The sequence below is a fragment of the Nannobrachium achirus genome (assembly GCF_963921795.1).
Source record: "Nannobrachium achirus genome assembly, chromosome: 10".
In the NCBI taxonomy this organism is placed as follows: domain Eukaryota; kingdom Metazoa; phylum Chordata; class Actinopteri; order Myctophiformes; family Myctophidae; genus Nannobrachium; species Nannobrachium achirus.
This window is the reverse complement of record NC_137819.1, coordinates 37,196,098-37,210,372: the sequence shown is the minus strand read 5'-3', so window position 1 is coordinate 37,210,372 and position 14,275 is coordinate 37,196,098. Positions and strand designations below refer to the sequence as shown.

The window sequence follows — 14,275 nt, the reverse complement described above, 5'->3', positions numbered from 1 at the left end:
GAGCGAATGTGGTTCTCAAAACTTTTATTTTGACCATTATAACTAAACGTCATAACATAACTACAGCCATACTCTACCCTGATTGGTTGGCCACCTCTGAAAACCGAATCTAGCTATGCTCGTAACACGGGCCATGGTGGAAGTCCTTATATGGTCAGCACACATTCTAGTGAGGAGAATGAATGGAAAATGTACCAATTATATTTTTATTTGAATGAAATACAATCACTGAATATACCTTTAATGATATGACAATTCATCGTCAACTTTAAGTTTGTAATCATGTCAGCCCTAAATGCATTGTGAGCTTTTTGTTAGATCTGCTATTTTCGATGAGCGACACTGGCAACTAAGTATTAAATCATGCGTAACTAACACAATTGCACACACAGGCATATACTGTAGTGTACAGGCACACCAGGACATACATGGACATCTATCAGCATACACACTGACTCACACACGCATGCACATGCACACTGTGATACATATGTACACTACACACATAGATAGACTTTCACATGGTACACACATGGTGTCTCATTCACAAAGCTCTTCTTAAATGTCTACTATATTTTAGTGTAGGTTTTCTAGTTGGTATAGATCAACGTCTGATTCATCCTGAAAGCATGTGTAAAGCCTTGATTAGTGTGCATCTCCAGTGTGATGAATTCCACCTGTTCGTAAATCAAATGCTCGTTCATGTGTGCATCATTTGCATTGGTCCACGCACTGTTTAACACCATAAAAGGCAGCTGGAATAGCCAACACACACACACGCACACGCACGCACACACACACACACACAAACACTCTCTCACAAACAATCCTGTTCCTCGCAGGTGGACAACTCCTCCCTGACTGGCGAATCAGAGCCACAGACCAGGTCACCTGACTGCACCCATGACAACCCCCTGGAGACCCGCAACATCGCTTTCTTCTCCACCAACTGTGTGGAAGGTACGGTCGTCTGATGACATTGGTGTCATTTGAACCCATGCTGTCATCATCGCAGTTGTTTTTTTTTTTGTTTTTTTTTGTTTTTTCAGTCAGCTGTCATCTTCATCACACACTGTTCCTTTTGCTTCTCTTCTACTTTGACATTCACCATCATCATCATTACTATATTCATCCTTTTGTTCCTTTTCCTCCGTCATCATCATCATCATGACATCATCATCATCATGACATCATCATCATCAACACAAACACACACACACACACACACACACACACACACACACACAGTGTCTCACACTGCGAACCATGACTTTATTTTAGTGTGGGTTTATTGGTCGCTGTCGCTGATCCAACAGACTTCCACTCGGCGCATCAGTTTGAACTCGGTCAGGCCCACGAGGCCCATGTGGTCAGAATCAGCGGTTTTGGACAACCACATGTCCATATACAGTACATTATGTACCGTTGTTTTCTGTTGAGATTGGCACATTTCACCCAGGTTTTTTCATCTGACTCACGTCACTTTGTCTGCTGACCTCACTCGAAATAAACAGAAAATAAACCGAAATGAAGCAATTCACAGGAGGCAAGCAGTGATAACCCCATGATGTGCACTGCAATGTAGTTTAAAATGCACTACATTGCAGGTGCTTTTTGAGAGTGAAAAAATTATAAGACACGTGTGACATGTGTGATCTGGGCAGCTTGCCCCAGGAAATGTGCAAATCTCAACTGGAAACAACGATATATAATATGCCTACAGATTGGCGGTTCTGGACAACTGCCTATCAGGCACACACACAGACACGTACTGTACATACGCAGGATTGTGGAAAAACACTGATCCAACAACTTCCCACTCCGCACTGAACTTCCTTGGGTCCTCTGCGCTAAACTTTCTTTTTTTTCTTTTCTTTTTTTTTGCCTTCACATCTGCTATGCAATTACTGTATCGGTGGTCCTCTGACTTTTTAATTTCAAGGAAGGACCACCATAACTCTAAGAGGATTTGTTTCCATCTGTACATTTGGTTCTCAGACTTACAGACCTGTAAGGGTCCATTTGGAACCTCCTATCCACATGTCTCCAGTGTCCCATGAGCCCTTGCGTACAGTGTTCCTCTTAGCTGTTTCATTCTGACGGGTTGCTGTGCTGCTGTGACACCTGAATCTCTGCATGGTGATTACTTGGTGTTTGTTAAATTAAGTGCCTATCCCGGGTATACCCGGGCAAAATAAAATGCTGCATGAAGTGTCTATCCCGAGTTGGCCAGGGATATATACTGTAAATACAGTAAAGTTGTTTCTCCTTAACATGGGGTCTGTTCTGACCATTGAACATCCGTAATGGCGGCGGTTTGTTTACAACGTACGTTGACGTGCACGCGAAGTGAAAATCCTCCATAGAAACCCCTTTGATCTTGCAACAAAGAAGCCTCATTATCCCAAAAAAATACATTTTGATCCTAAGGCTGGCATTTATCACGGCAAAATAGCGCTCCAAGTTTGCTGTCTGCTGGGTGCCGCCATTTTGGTGGTTTCTAAACTACATCTGGGTTGAGGTGGAAAAAAGTAAAGTGACCAAAAATCTGTGGATTTTCCGCCCGGCCCTTCAAAATAAGAGCGGAGGCCTATGGGAGGAAGTCCGGGCATCATCCCTTAAAAATAGTGGGCACTAAATGGGCTAAGTGATTTGAATCAGCTGTGTGGAGGAAGAGAAGCCCACATTAACACACCCCCTTTTCCCCAGTAAACTCCTTGGGAAACTTGTGGATAGGAATCGTTAAAGAGAACCGGAATCGGACTGTCAAGAGGGAATCGCTAAGGAACAGACACCAGGGGTGCTCGGGTGGTGCAGTGGCAAAGTCCCTGCCCACCACTAAGGAGGTTGTAGGTTCAAATCCACGTGGTGCAACCGTCCTTGTCAGGCGTCTACACCAGGGGTCTTCAATGTTTTCGGGCCAAGGACCCTTTAGCTGAGAGAGAGATAAAGCAGGGACCCCCATTACGTATTGTATAAAATTGTGTTGCAGATTAAACATTTTCATAGATTTCTGAGACAGCTTAGATTTGTTTGACAGCAATATCATCAGTGTAGGTTGTTAGATAGATAGATAGATAGATACCTTTATTATCCCAAGGGGGAAATTTAGTAATTTAGTTGGTTTAATGTGTATTTTTAGACCTGAACGACTTGAACCGTCAATACTTAGTCTGCTTTTCTTTTCACTCTACACCAAACCTCTTTGTCAAGAGAGCTTGTAGATCGGCTGTTCTTGGCTAATGTTCCACACAGAATAGGCATACTACGGTTCAAGTGGTTAGAGTAGAAAAAATAAAGTTTCTATCACACAAAGATTTGGAGGACTCCTTGTAGTAACTCTGAGGATCCCCTAGGGGTCCCGGACCCCCTGTTGAAGACCCCTGGTCTACACAAACACAATTGGCCCGTGTTCAGGGGAGGGAAGCCGGATAAGAGTTGCTTTTGATGGTTGTGCTCCCAGTTTGCTTGCTATAACACCATTATGGGTCATTGGTAATTGACTGTGAAGAAGATGGTGTATGCTGCCTCCATGTGGACATTATGTGGTATTGCATACAGTGTAGGGATCACAGTCAGTTTTTTACTTCTTCACTTTCATTCTTGATTACATTTCTTTTTCTTGTTTAATTATTTTATTCTTGACAATTAATCAAAACAATGCAGTTCCTGCATGTTACATTAAGATATTAATAAATATATTTTTACCATTCTCCAGGCACAGCGCGTGGCATCGTGGTGTGTACCGGTGACCGTACCGTGATGGGCCGCATCGCTACCCTGACCTCAGGCCTGGAGACCGGCAAGGTATTCTATCTGGGTTGTTCTTTTATCCAACACTGTGCCATTGGGCCCTTGAGCCATGTCCAAGGTGCCCTTTCAGGGTGAGTGACCGTTCCACCTGCTCCATGCCTGGAGCAGGTGGAATGGAGGCATGGAGCAGGTGGAGCAGTCTAGTCATCTCCTGCAAGCTAACTGCAGGAGATGACTAGACTTCAGAGCTGTGGTTTTCCACCAAGGTCCATTATTTATTCAGCATTTGAGCTGCGGACCACCATTTGATGAGATTTTAGCCTCAGACCCAAAACAATATTTTGTTGTTGTTGGTGGATAAGATTTTGTCTACAATTCCAAGCTGTATTGATGTTGGTAGGCCTACCACAGGAGAGATAACTGGCCAACGTTGATCAAAATAACATATCTTCTACATTCTCTAATTGTGTATACTTCTTGAAAAATTAACTAATGCCGATGTTTAACAATAATTCAATTCTTGAGAGCATAAAATGTGCTGCTTTAATAAACATAGAGCAGACAACAAAACAGGGTGTTTGTCTTTGTCATGCCATTGACCTCTCAATTGAATTCAAAAAGCTCTACCTCTACCTAGGAGTGGGCGATATGGAAAAATACAATATCACAATATTCTTCCAAGCTGTATCACGATGCATGAACTTATCACGATTATTTTTCATGTTGGTTTTTATGGTCATTTTTCAAGTTACTTAACAGTACAACCAGCTACAAGGTAACACAAACTAAAAGAAAGAGGAGTAACAAACCATTTAGACCAGTGGTCCTCAAAGTGGAGTCCAGGGACTCTCTGGGTTCCTTTAAGGAGGTCTAAATTTGACCCTTACAAGTATGCAACTTTGACAGATAATATACAAATGTATACATTTGTATACTGTCAGAGTTAAGGGGAGACCTTGACGTTTTGAAGTTTGAGAACCGCTGATTTAGAACAAAATGTACGTTTAAATGGATTCTGCAATGAATCTCTGTATTAACAATTCAACAAGATTTTCTTATAAGGCTCCCTCATTGTATCACAATATATACGATATCTCTGAAAAGGCATATGGTGGAGACATTGTATCGTCTCAATGATATTCATCACCATATCGCCCACAACTACCTCTACCTCTTCTTCTTCCTCTCATGGTAGACGCCCATCGCCAAGGAGATCGAGCACTTCATCCACCTGATCACGGGCGTGGCCGTCTTCCTGGGCGTCAGCTTCTTCATCCTGGCCGTCGCCCTGGGCTACTCCTGGCTGGAGGCCGTCATCTTCCTCATCGGCATCATCGTGGCCAACGTGCCCGAGGGCCTCCTGGCCACCGTCACTGTGAGTGGAGGAGGACGCTGTGTGTGTGTGTGCGCGCGTGTGTGTTTATGTGTGTCCCTTTTAGGGATGGGATGATAATCGCTATTATTGTTTATCGCGATAAAAAAACACTCACAATACTCGTATTGTGGAGATTTAATTTATCATGAAATCATTCTCCGTCATGCGCTTGGATCAATTCACCTTTTATTTGCAGAGCTGCATATCCGGTACCACTTAAACCCTCTATAATTGGTCTATAATTTTTTTACTCCCTACGAAATCTGTTGCGATGCGTTGTGAGCTTGTAGATTGGCTATTTTTTGACAAATGTTCTGCCCCAGGATAATGGCTGTTGGGGATACTTTGATTATCGCGATAATATCGTAAATCGAAATTTCTTTGGTCACAATAATCGTTAGGGATGGGTATCGTTCACCTTTGAATCGATACGATACCTTTTTCGATACCTGGGAATCGATACGATACCCTTTTTGATACGATTTTCGATACTTTTTATTTAAGTTTAACTGCTCTACCGCAGATGCGACCGAGTATTTCCCGGTGAACCTAAGCGCAAAGGTGGGGGCCGATGGGCAAGGAGGGTTGCGAGCTTATGAGAAACAACTAAAATAAGACCTTAAAACATGGCGAAAACAGTTGCGTGCATTAGCGCAAGATGACGATAAAGGAAACCGTTAAATGGAGAACATTAAATTAACTTCTGAAAAGGCTTCTAAGCCTACACTATAGCCTACTAAAAACTATAGTGAACCGCGATCTTGCCACACGTGAATAATTGTGGTTGTAAACAATAACACAGACAATATAAATCCTTAGTCTAGTTGTGGGAAGAAAAGGATATCATCGGCCGAAATAACTTTTAAATATCTTGCAATTGGCGACGAGTCTCTTACTAAATCGGCAAGAGTGCCTCTCATTCTCAATACATAAAGGACGCCCAAGCCCCCACCGTTGCGCTTAGGTTCACCGGGAAATACTCGGTCGCACCGCAGATGATGATGATCACACAGTGTGGCGGAGTGGAGAGTATAGACGTTGGATAATCATCATAATAATAAACATTATAGGCTATTGTCGGCTATTTTCCACAGTAACGAGTGTAGCCTACTAAAGCAGTCATTAAACTCTCAGTAGCCCAACTGTTACAGATGCGACCGGCCAGGGGTGCCTTCCAGAGTATCGAAATGAGGTATCGTTCGTTTTTACGTGAACCGATACCCGATAGTATCGACATCATGCAATCGATACCATTAAAAGTATCGCAGACGATACCCATCCCTAATAATCGTGACATGAAGTTTTCATATCGTCGCATCCCTAGTGTGTGTGTGTGTGTGTGTGTGTGTGTGTGTGTGTGTGTGTGTGTGAACGCGCGCGCGCACACGCGTGTGAGCATACCATACTACTACTACTAGGTGTCTACCTGTTTGTGTGAGGGATTTGTAAACCTTTTGAGTACAATGCAGTTTGACAGTATATATTTTATCTGTCTTATGTGGAGATTTAGTAGTTTTTAGGCTCTAAAATGGACAGACATCATACTACTTTGTGTGTGTGTGTGTGTGTGTGTGTGTGTGTGTGTGTGTGTGTGTGTGTGTGTGTGTGTGTGTGTGTGTGTGTGTGTGTGTGTGTGTGTGAGACCATGTTTCATGAATACTATGTGTACTACTTTGTGTGTAATTGTCTGCATATGTTGTACCTCTGTTTTCCAATACCTACAGTACGTCATTCTGTTATTACAGGGTGTTGTGCGCTGACCTGAGTCAAACAGCATCTTGCAGATATAATATTTTAAAGCCTTTACACACCAGTCAATCTTTTATTATTTTATTATCAACCATACATATTAAGCGATATAATATGCATACAGTAGTATATGAAGTGATCTGGAATTGTGTTTTGCAGATGACGTGTGTAGTGGGAGGCTTGCTATTTTCCCGTTGCATATTGTCAGAGCCATAGGATACTGTTTCCCCCCCCCCCCCCCCCCCCCCACCAACTTAACCAGAAAGAGATCAGTAATTGATCCATTGTGAAATTAGACGAAGCGATTCACTCAAGCAATTTGCATCATTCCTAGTGTGTAAAGACCTTTTTAGACAACCTCAGTGTTAGGTAGGTACGTTTCTCCGCTTTGTAGAGCACAATGTTCTACAAAGCTTAGACAAACACAATGTTTAGACATTTGCAAGGCACTCCTTAACATATTAAACATTTGACTGTGTCAGCTCATCTGGCTTGCAATCTGAGTAGAATACAGACAGGAGAGGTTAAGCAGAAATACTTTGCAGCCTAAGAATACAGATTACATGTCCTAAATGCAACCTACTGTTTCACTTCGGGCTGGTGGTGTACTTTGTGAGCTTTATGTGTGCGTATGAGGTCATGTTGCCTGTTGTGTAATATTTGTATTCCCCTGTCTGCATCTGTTTCTGTGTTGTGTCCCGATTTGCCATGATATCTCTGTGTGTTTGTGTATTCGTCTGTGCATCTCTGTTTTTATTGTTGTACTAGCGTTGGCTTTAACATACGTAAAGTATCAATGTGTCTATAGCTCTCTTTCTGTGGTGATTGGTGTTGTGTTGTATCTATCTGTGTATCTGTGTATCTCTCCCTCTCTCCCTGTCTCTCCCATACATGTTTGTGTATCTATATCGCTCCCTCTCTCCTCCTTTTCTCTCTCTTTGTGTTGTCTCTCTTTTTCCAGGCCCGTGGCTGAGCCTGGGTCATTCTGTGAGACCACTGGCTAGCGGCTAGCTAAACGTAATGACACTATAAGGCTAACGCCGGCTAGTCGGCTCCGTTACATTTGAATGTGGCGCCGGCTGCTTGGCTAGTTCTGTTTTTTGAGCCCGCGGGTCTTGCCGTACATTGGCATGATGATGACATATAGCGATACTAGCCTGGCCTTAGCCAGACTGATGATGTGGATTCATTCACAGGTTCCTCCACAGTATCTGTGGAGGAACGCATGAATGAATCCACATTAATGCCAGGCTATAGCGATACACCCTTATGCTTCAGCGCCTCACTTGCTCATGTGTTGCTTTTTTTCATTTTATTTTATTTTTTCTTTCTGCATTGCTCATATGGCTGTTATTGAATTGGTAGTGCATCGTGCTGTAGAGGGGATATATACAGGTGTCAGTGATCAGGATGGACATCTCCAGGTGTCAGGGTAGAGACATGGGATGAAGGCATGCTTGATTAAAGATTAAAGGGGAATTCAACTTTCTGGGGTTATTTTCTTCTACCTCTACCCAGGCTACTTTTGTGTGCACCCCAGGTTTTTGAGTTCCTTGATTTAGATATTTACATTCAGTAGACAAATGTTATGTTGACACATTCATTAGAAGGACAATATCAGTCATGAGAGCCAGGGACGTGTTTACGATGAGTTACAGTACAATGAATGAACATGGAGTTTGGTGTTTGATGGGCTTATATAAGACTGGGGGGATGTGCATTTGATCAAATTAATATCAAATATCTATATATTGAATCAAGCTGCATGTGTGGGGTCCACACAAAAGCCTGAGTGGAAATGACCCCTGAAGTGTTTTAAATTTAAATTCCCCTTTAAGTTTACGTTGTGCCTGGAGTTGTGTATCTCTTCTGTTTCACCACCTTGACCGGCAACTAATTATCTTTTTCTTTCTTTTGCCTCTCATCTTTCTATCACTCTTCTTTCAACACTGACTCGACCTGTCCTGATATCTACCATCCCTCTCCTTAACTCCCTCCCATCTGTCTGTGATCTCCATCTATTTCCTTTTCTTTTTTTTTCCTCTTTACCCCTTCTCTGTGTTGCTTCTTTCACTCTCTCTCTCTCGTTTCCCCCTCTTCCCCTACTCTCGTCTCTCTCTCTGGTTCTTTTCCCTGTTCTGTCCAGGTGTGTCTGACCCTGACCGCCAAGCGCATGGCTCGTAAGAACTGTCTGGTGAAGAACCTGGAGGCCGTGGAGACCCTGGGCTCCACCTCCACCATCTGCTCCGACAAGACGGGCACCCTGACCCAGAACAGGATGACCGTGGCCCACATGTGGTTCGACAATCAGATCCACGAGGCCGACACCACTGAGGACCAGTCCGGTGAGTCGGGGAGAGAGACAGAGACAATGGTTTGCATCACTAATACCACCAATACCTTTTCATTTAACCTTTGAAAGTAAAACAATCTCTTTTTCAAGAGTGTCATGGCCAAGATAAGCAGCACCACATTTAACACAAGGCTGAATGTAAATCTCAAGGAAGTGATACGGCGAGTGGGAATCCCACTATCTCTACTAGAGATTAGGGATGCAAGTAATCTTAATTTCTTTCTAATCGAATACTCGTTCCAATCCCTCAGCGATTACTGTAGTCTTAGGTAACTGTACTACATGTACTGTAGCAACCGTCAGAGGACACTGAATAGATACTGTACATCAGGGATGTCAAACTCAAATACACAGTGGGCCAAAATGTAAAAAATTGGACAAGTCGAGGGCCGGACTGGTTGAATGTTTATTTAAAACGTATTGAAATGATTGCATGTATTGAAGAACATGTAGGCTACTCTGCCTCCCACCTGGCTTCAATACCCGTTTTCAGAGTTCATCTTTCTATTCATTTTTGGGAAGAGGGGTAGGTGAAAGTTGACCACAGGCGATTGTGCTTGTGGGCCCTCGAGTTCAAATATGATTATTTTGGGGGGTCATGGAACTGAAACGGTCGAGAACCACTGACGTAGCAATTGCAAGGAGGGAATTCTAGCGCCTAAGGAAAGTCCGGAATCCTTCCAGTGCTTCAGCAGAACGGCCCCTGTCTCTCAGCCTGTTGAAGAGAGAGGGACCAGATGGTGCAAGCAGCCAGAGCAGATGGAACTTGCTGTCGTGATGGAGGCGTGCGGGGAAGGCCCGCTTTATCCCTGTGTGCATCTGCACAACAGGTGTGTCGTCACGCCCAGCCCAAGAGTCTAATAACACAGACTCGGGCCAGGTGTGACTGCTTAAATCAGCCACCACCTATAAAAATATAATCTATAAAATAGCTGTTTGTTCATCCTTGAACGCTACTGTTTCATGAACCTGCTGCCAGCAAGTCGGTATTCCTCGTTATCTCTGCTTGTGGAAAATAAAAGTGCTGGTATAAATGCAAAACAGCCGCCCCTCCTCGTTATCCACACCGACGCACAATTAAATCACTGTTTTACACCTACTACATGGATTAGGGGTAAAATAATTTTTATGTCTATGTTAATTTATTTAGTTAGTAGCACGTAAATGTAAAACAAAGTGCTGCACCAGTGGTGGGAAAAGTATCAATAATGCAATGTTGAGCAACTATACTTGTGTAAAAGACTAAAATACTTTTACACTTCTAATCCATACAAATCTATCAAAAATGTACTTAAAGTACCAAAAGTAGAACATACTCAATATGCAGAATGTCCCATTTCACAAGTTTTCAAATATATAATATACTTCAGTAAATGTACTTAGTTACTTTACACCACTGTTCAGCACTCGTCTACTCGAGTATGTATTTCCCACCCCTGAACATCTCTCTACTGATCTTGTTTTTCAGGCGCGTCGTTTGACAAGACCTCCCAGACCTGGGTGTCCCTGGCACGCGTCGCCTCCCTGTGCAACCGCGCCGTGTTCAAGGCGGGCCAGGACCAGCTGCCCATCCTGAAGAGGGACGTGGCGGGAGACGCCTCCGAGTCGGCCCTGCTCAAGTGCATCGAGCTGTCCTGCGGCAACGTCAAACAGATCAGGGAGAAGAACAAGAAGGTGGCCGAGATCCCCTTCAACTCCACCAACAAGTACCAGGTCAGTGTTGCTGCTGCTCGCAAATGCATTCACACAGCCCGGGAGGTGGAGGTATACAATTGTCACACATGCTCGTGTTCACAAATACTCAGACACGTGTACGACGTCGCCGTCGTGTGCATTTTGACAGCAAATTTTGATTTGACTTGAATAAAATTCTATTTAGTTTCAGTCTTATTTGAATCCGCTGTCAGCAGAGAATGTGATTGGCTGAGACACATCCAGCCCCTGTTTCACTCTAGGAAATGTGTCACGATATAGTCACAAAAAGCCATTAGATGTGGTCTTTAGCTGACACAACTCTGTCTTTACACGGTTCTGCTGCCGACCCACTCACCCAACTTTCTAGCATTCACAGTAAGAGTCCCACTCTAGATTTACAGTATGGTGAAGGGGGTAAAAGTTGTACATAATTACTGATAACAGTCAAATGTGTGATACCCCCCCAGCTCTCGGTTCACGAGACAGAAGATGAGGCAGACAACCGCTACCTGCTGGTGATGAAGGGCGCCCCGGAGAGGATCCTGGACTGCTGCTCCACCATCATGCTACAGGGCAAGGAGCAGGCCATGGACGAGGAGCTGAAGGAGTCCTTCCAGAACGCTTACCTGGAGCTGGGAGGACTGGGAGAGAGAGTGCTGGGTAAGATGGGAAGACTGAGAGAGAGATAGAGGCCCTCATTCCTCATTTATCAAAGGAGTGTAAAAAACAGTATATTTTTCTCCCCAGATTTTGCGTTGGCCAACGTTCAAGTGGCATTTACGAACACGTCCTAAATAGACACACCTGGCGTACATTTGATCTCAGCGTTGATAAATGCGCAGGCTGAAATTTAAATAACACGCCCTTAATTATTCTTGAAACTCCCCGATTTTACGAAGAGAACAACCCGAATACAACCTAACAACGAAAGAATAGCCAATATAGTAGGCCTAATGGGATTTTATAAGATATTTGACCAATCTGCGAAGTAAATCGTTACTAAGAAATTTCTTCACCAATGTGTTTCTAAAGGTGTGTAATAATATGTACTAAAAGGTTGAAATTCAACTCCCGGGGGAAACCTCATAAAAAAACTGATTCGTGTTTGTGTCCCATTAATTTACTATACAGGAAAAAAAATACAAAAAATAAATATGCTTTAAGTAGCATGTGAGGGGTCAAACTAGGGGTTTTTAATGATGCTGAATCCATTGCAAGCATTTGTTTTGCACGAAAAACATTCCTTGGGCTAAAAACGGATCCACAAAACAATGGTTTAGTGATGAATCATCACTTTTCACCGTTTTGTAGGGGCTTCCGACTCCTCAAAATGCTGGAGTCTCGCATAAGCGGTCGTATCCTGACCTATAAACTTCTTCTGAGCCAGATCGGCAATGTTATCTGAATGACTGTTAAAGCACTTGTGTTAGATTGCTTCCATATCGCTAGATTTTAATTGCTTGTCATTGTAACTTAAAATCGGCGTGCATGTCCATGACAGCCTATATATGCTTTTATAAAATGTTATATTTTCACAGGGTTAAATCAAGACAAACACTTCTAAACATTTCTCCTTCATTATGAGTCTTCATGTGTCTTCTTTGCTCTCCTCCTTTTAACCGCCTCCTCTCCTCCTCTATTCGTCTTTCCTCTCCTCTCCTGCTCTCCCAGGTTTCTGCCATCTGTTCCTGCCAGAGGACAAGTTCCCCAAGGGCTTCGCCTTCGACACAGATGACGTCAACTTCCAGACCACAGAGCTGTGCTTCGTGGGCCTCATGTCCATGATCGATCCTCCCCGTGCTGCCGTGCCCGATGCCGTGGGCAAATGCCGGTCTGCTGGCATCAAGGTGGGCGCCACTCTTTCCCCCCGTGTTACTGTACTTCAAGGTTGATGCTTTTTTAGTTGAGATACTGTAATAAAGGTACAGATTATATCTCTATATTCATAGTTCATAGTGGGGACTGCCCCATAGGTCGAACTCCCGTTGGGTCGAACAGCGTCGGCAGGTCAGATAATCACCAGCGAGCGTTGGCAGGTTAGATAATCACCCGCGTCACGGTTACTGAGGTTAGGTTTAGGGTTAGGGTTAGGGTTAGGGTTAGGCACAGTTTTACTGAGGTTAGGATTAGGGTTTGGGTTAGAGTTTGGTGGTCGATCCAAAGGGTGTTCGACCTAATGACATGTTACCGTTCATAGTATCATCACCAACCTATGAATGTGTCTGCGCGCTCAGTACGTATGTACTGTACCCATCCTAATACTCCTTTAACACTTAAATCCTATATACTTTGTTTCCTGGGGACCCACAGGGGTGTGTATTTGGGCGTTCATATGCTTAATATACAACCATAAAGGACATACGCAGACAGACAATAGTAATTCAACTGCTGTTGCAAGGTCATTTTGGTTGCCACCTGTCAGATGTTTCCAATTGTACAACAGCAGCTGAGTTAATTGAACAGCAGCTGTTTCTAATCAAACGTAGGAGACACCTTGAATGGTGTGGAGGATATTAGATATTATTTACCCCTGCGTTGCACCGCCCATCTGACCGCTTCTGGAAGTCTGAGTCATACAGGGTTCCCACGGTCATGAAATCCCTGGAAATATTTTGAAATTAGAAAAATATTTTTCCAGTACTGGAAAAGTTTTGGAATTTATCAAGGGTCCTGGAAGGTCCTGGAAGAAATAGCTATGCATTGTCTTTGGTTATTGATTTTGTTAATACCTCTGAAATGACAAATTAAACATGGGCCAAATTGTCAAATATTTAATAGAGGCAGAAATTGTGAAAATAGCCGATCTACATGCTCACAATGCCTCGCGTTAGAACCATGTTATACAAAATTCCTCAACTCTTAGTGCTCGTCAGGGTGCCGGGTCCCCAGTTAAAACATGATTATTTTGGGGGTCATGGCCTGAAAAGGTTGAGAACCACTGGCATACACTACCTGTCTTTGTGCATTGCGCATAGGAGTAAGCAACCTGTTATTGAGCTGAATTATTGTTATATAGTCCTGGAAATTGGGTTAAATATTCTGGAAAAGTTTTGGAAATTAATTGGTAAAAATGTGTGGGAACCCTGGTCATAGTGTCGGGAGTCATAGTGTTTGTCCTGTTGTATCCGTCTATCTGAGTCCCTTTTGTGCCCATATGTGGAGATCTCTGTAGGTCCCTGAGGTCATTATGCCCATGCCCTGGGTTTTCCCTTAAGCCAATTTCCATACAGGTTAATATTTAAGTATATAACAATCATTATTGTTTCACTCTACTCGCTCAGCCTCTTCGTCACCTTCTTTCTTTTTCTGTACTAACTTGGCAATTCATTGTATTTAATCTGTTGTGCGCA

The 14,275-nt window shown here is 43.3% G+C and overlaps 1 protein-coding gene across 1 annotated transcript in view; it reads left to right on the top strand.

The window, feature by feature from the left end:
• The window catches only part of atp1a3a (ATPase Na+/K+ transporting subunit alpha 3a), a gene marked incomplete at both ends in the record, with an annotated part of 79,113 nt that overhangs the window by 54,799 nt on the left and 10,039 nt on the right, over positions 1-14,275 (top strand). Inside the window, 7 exons of the mRNA XM_080735448.1 lie at positions 843-960; positions 3,719-3,807; positions 4,949-5,128; positions 9,024-9,222; positions 10,699-10,943; positions 11,393-11,585; positions 12,597-12,772. Of these exons, the coding sequence (XP_080591574.1) occupies positions 843-960; positions 3,719-3,807; positions 4,949-5,128; positions 9,024-9,222; positions 10,699-10,943; positions 11,393-11,585; positions 12,597-12,772 (1,200 nt within the window). The remainder of the gene's footprint in view (positions 1-842; positions 961-3,718; positions 3,808-4,948; positions 5,129-9,023; positions 9,223-10,698; positions 10,944-11,392; positions 11,586-12,596; positions 12,773-14,275) is intronic.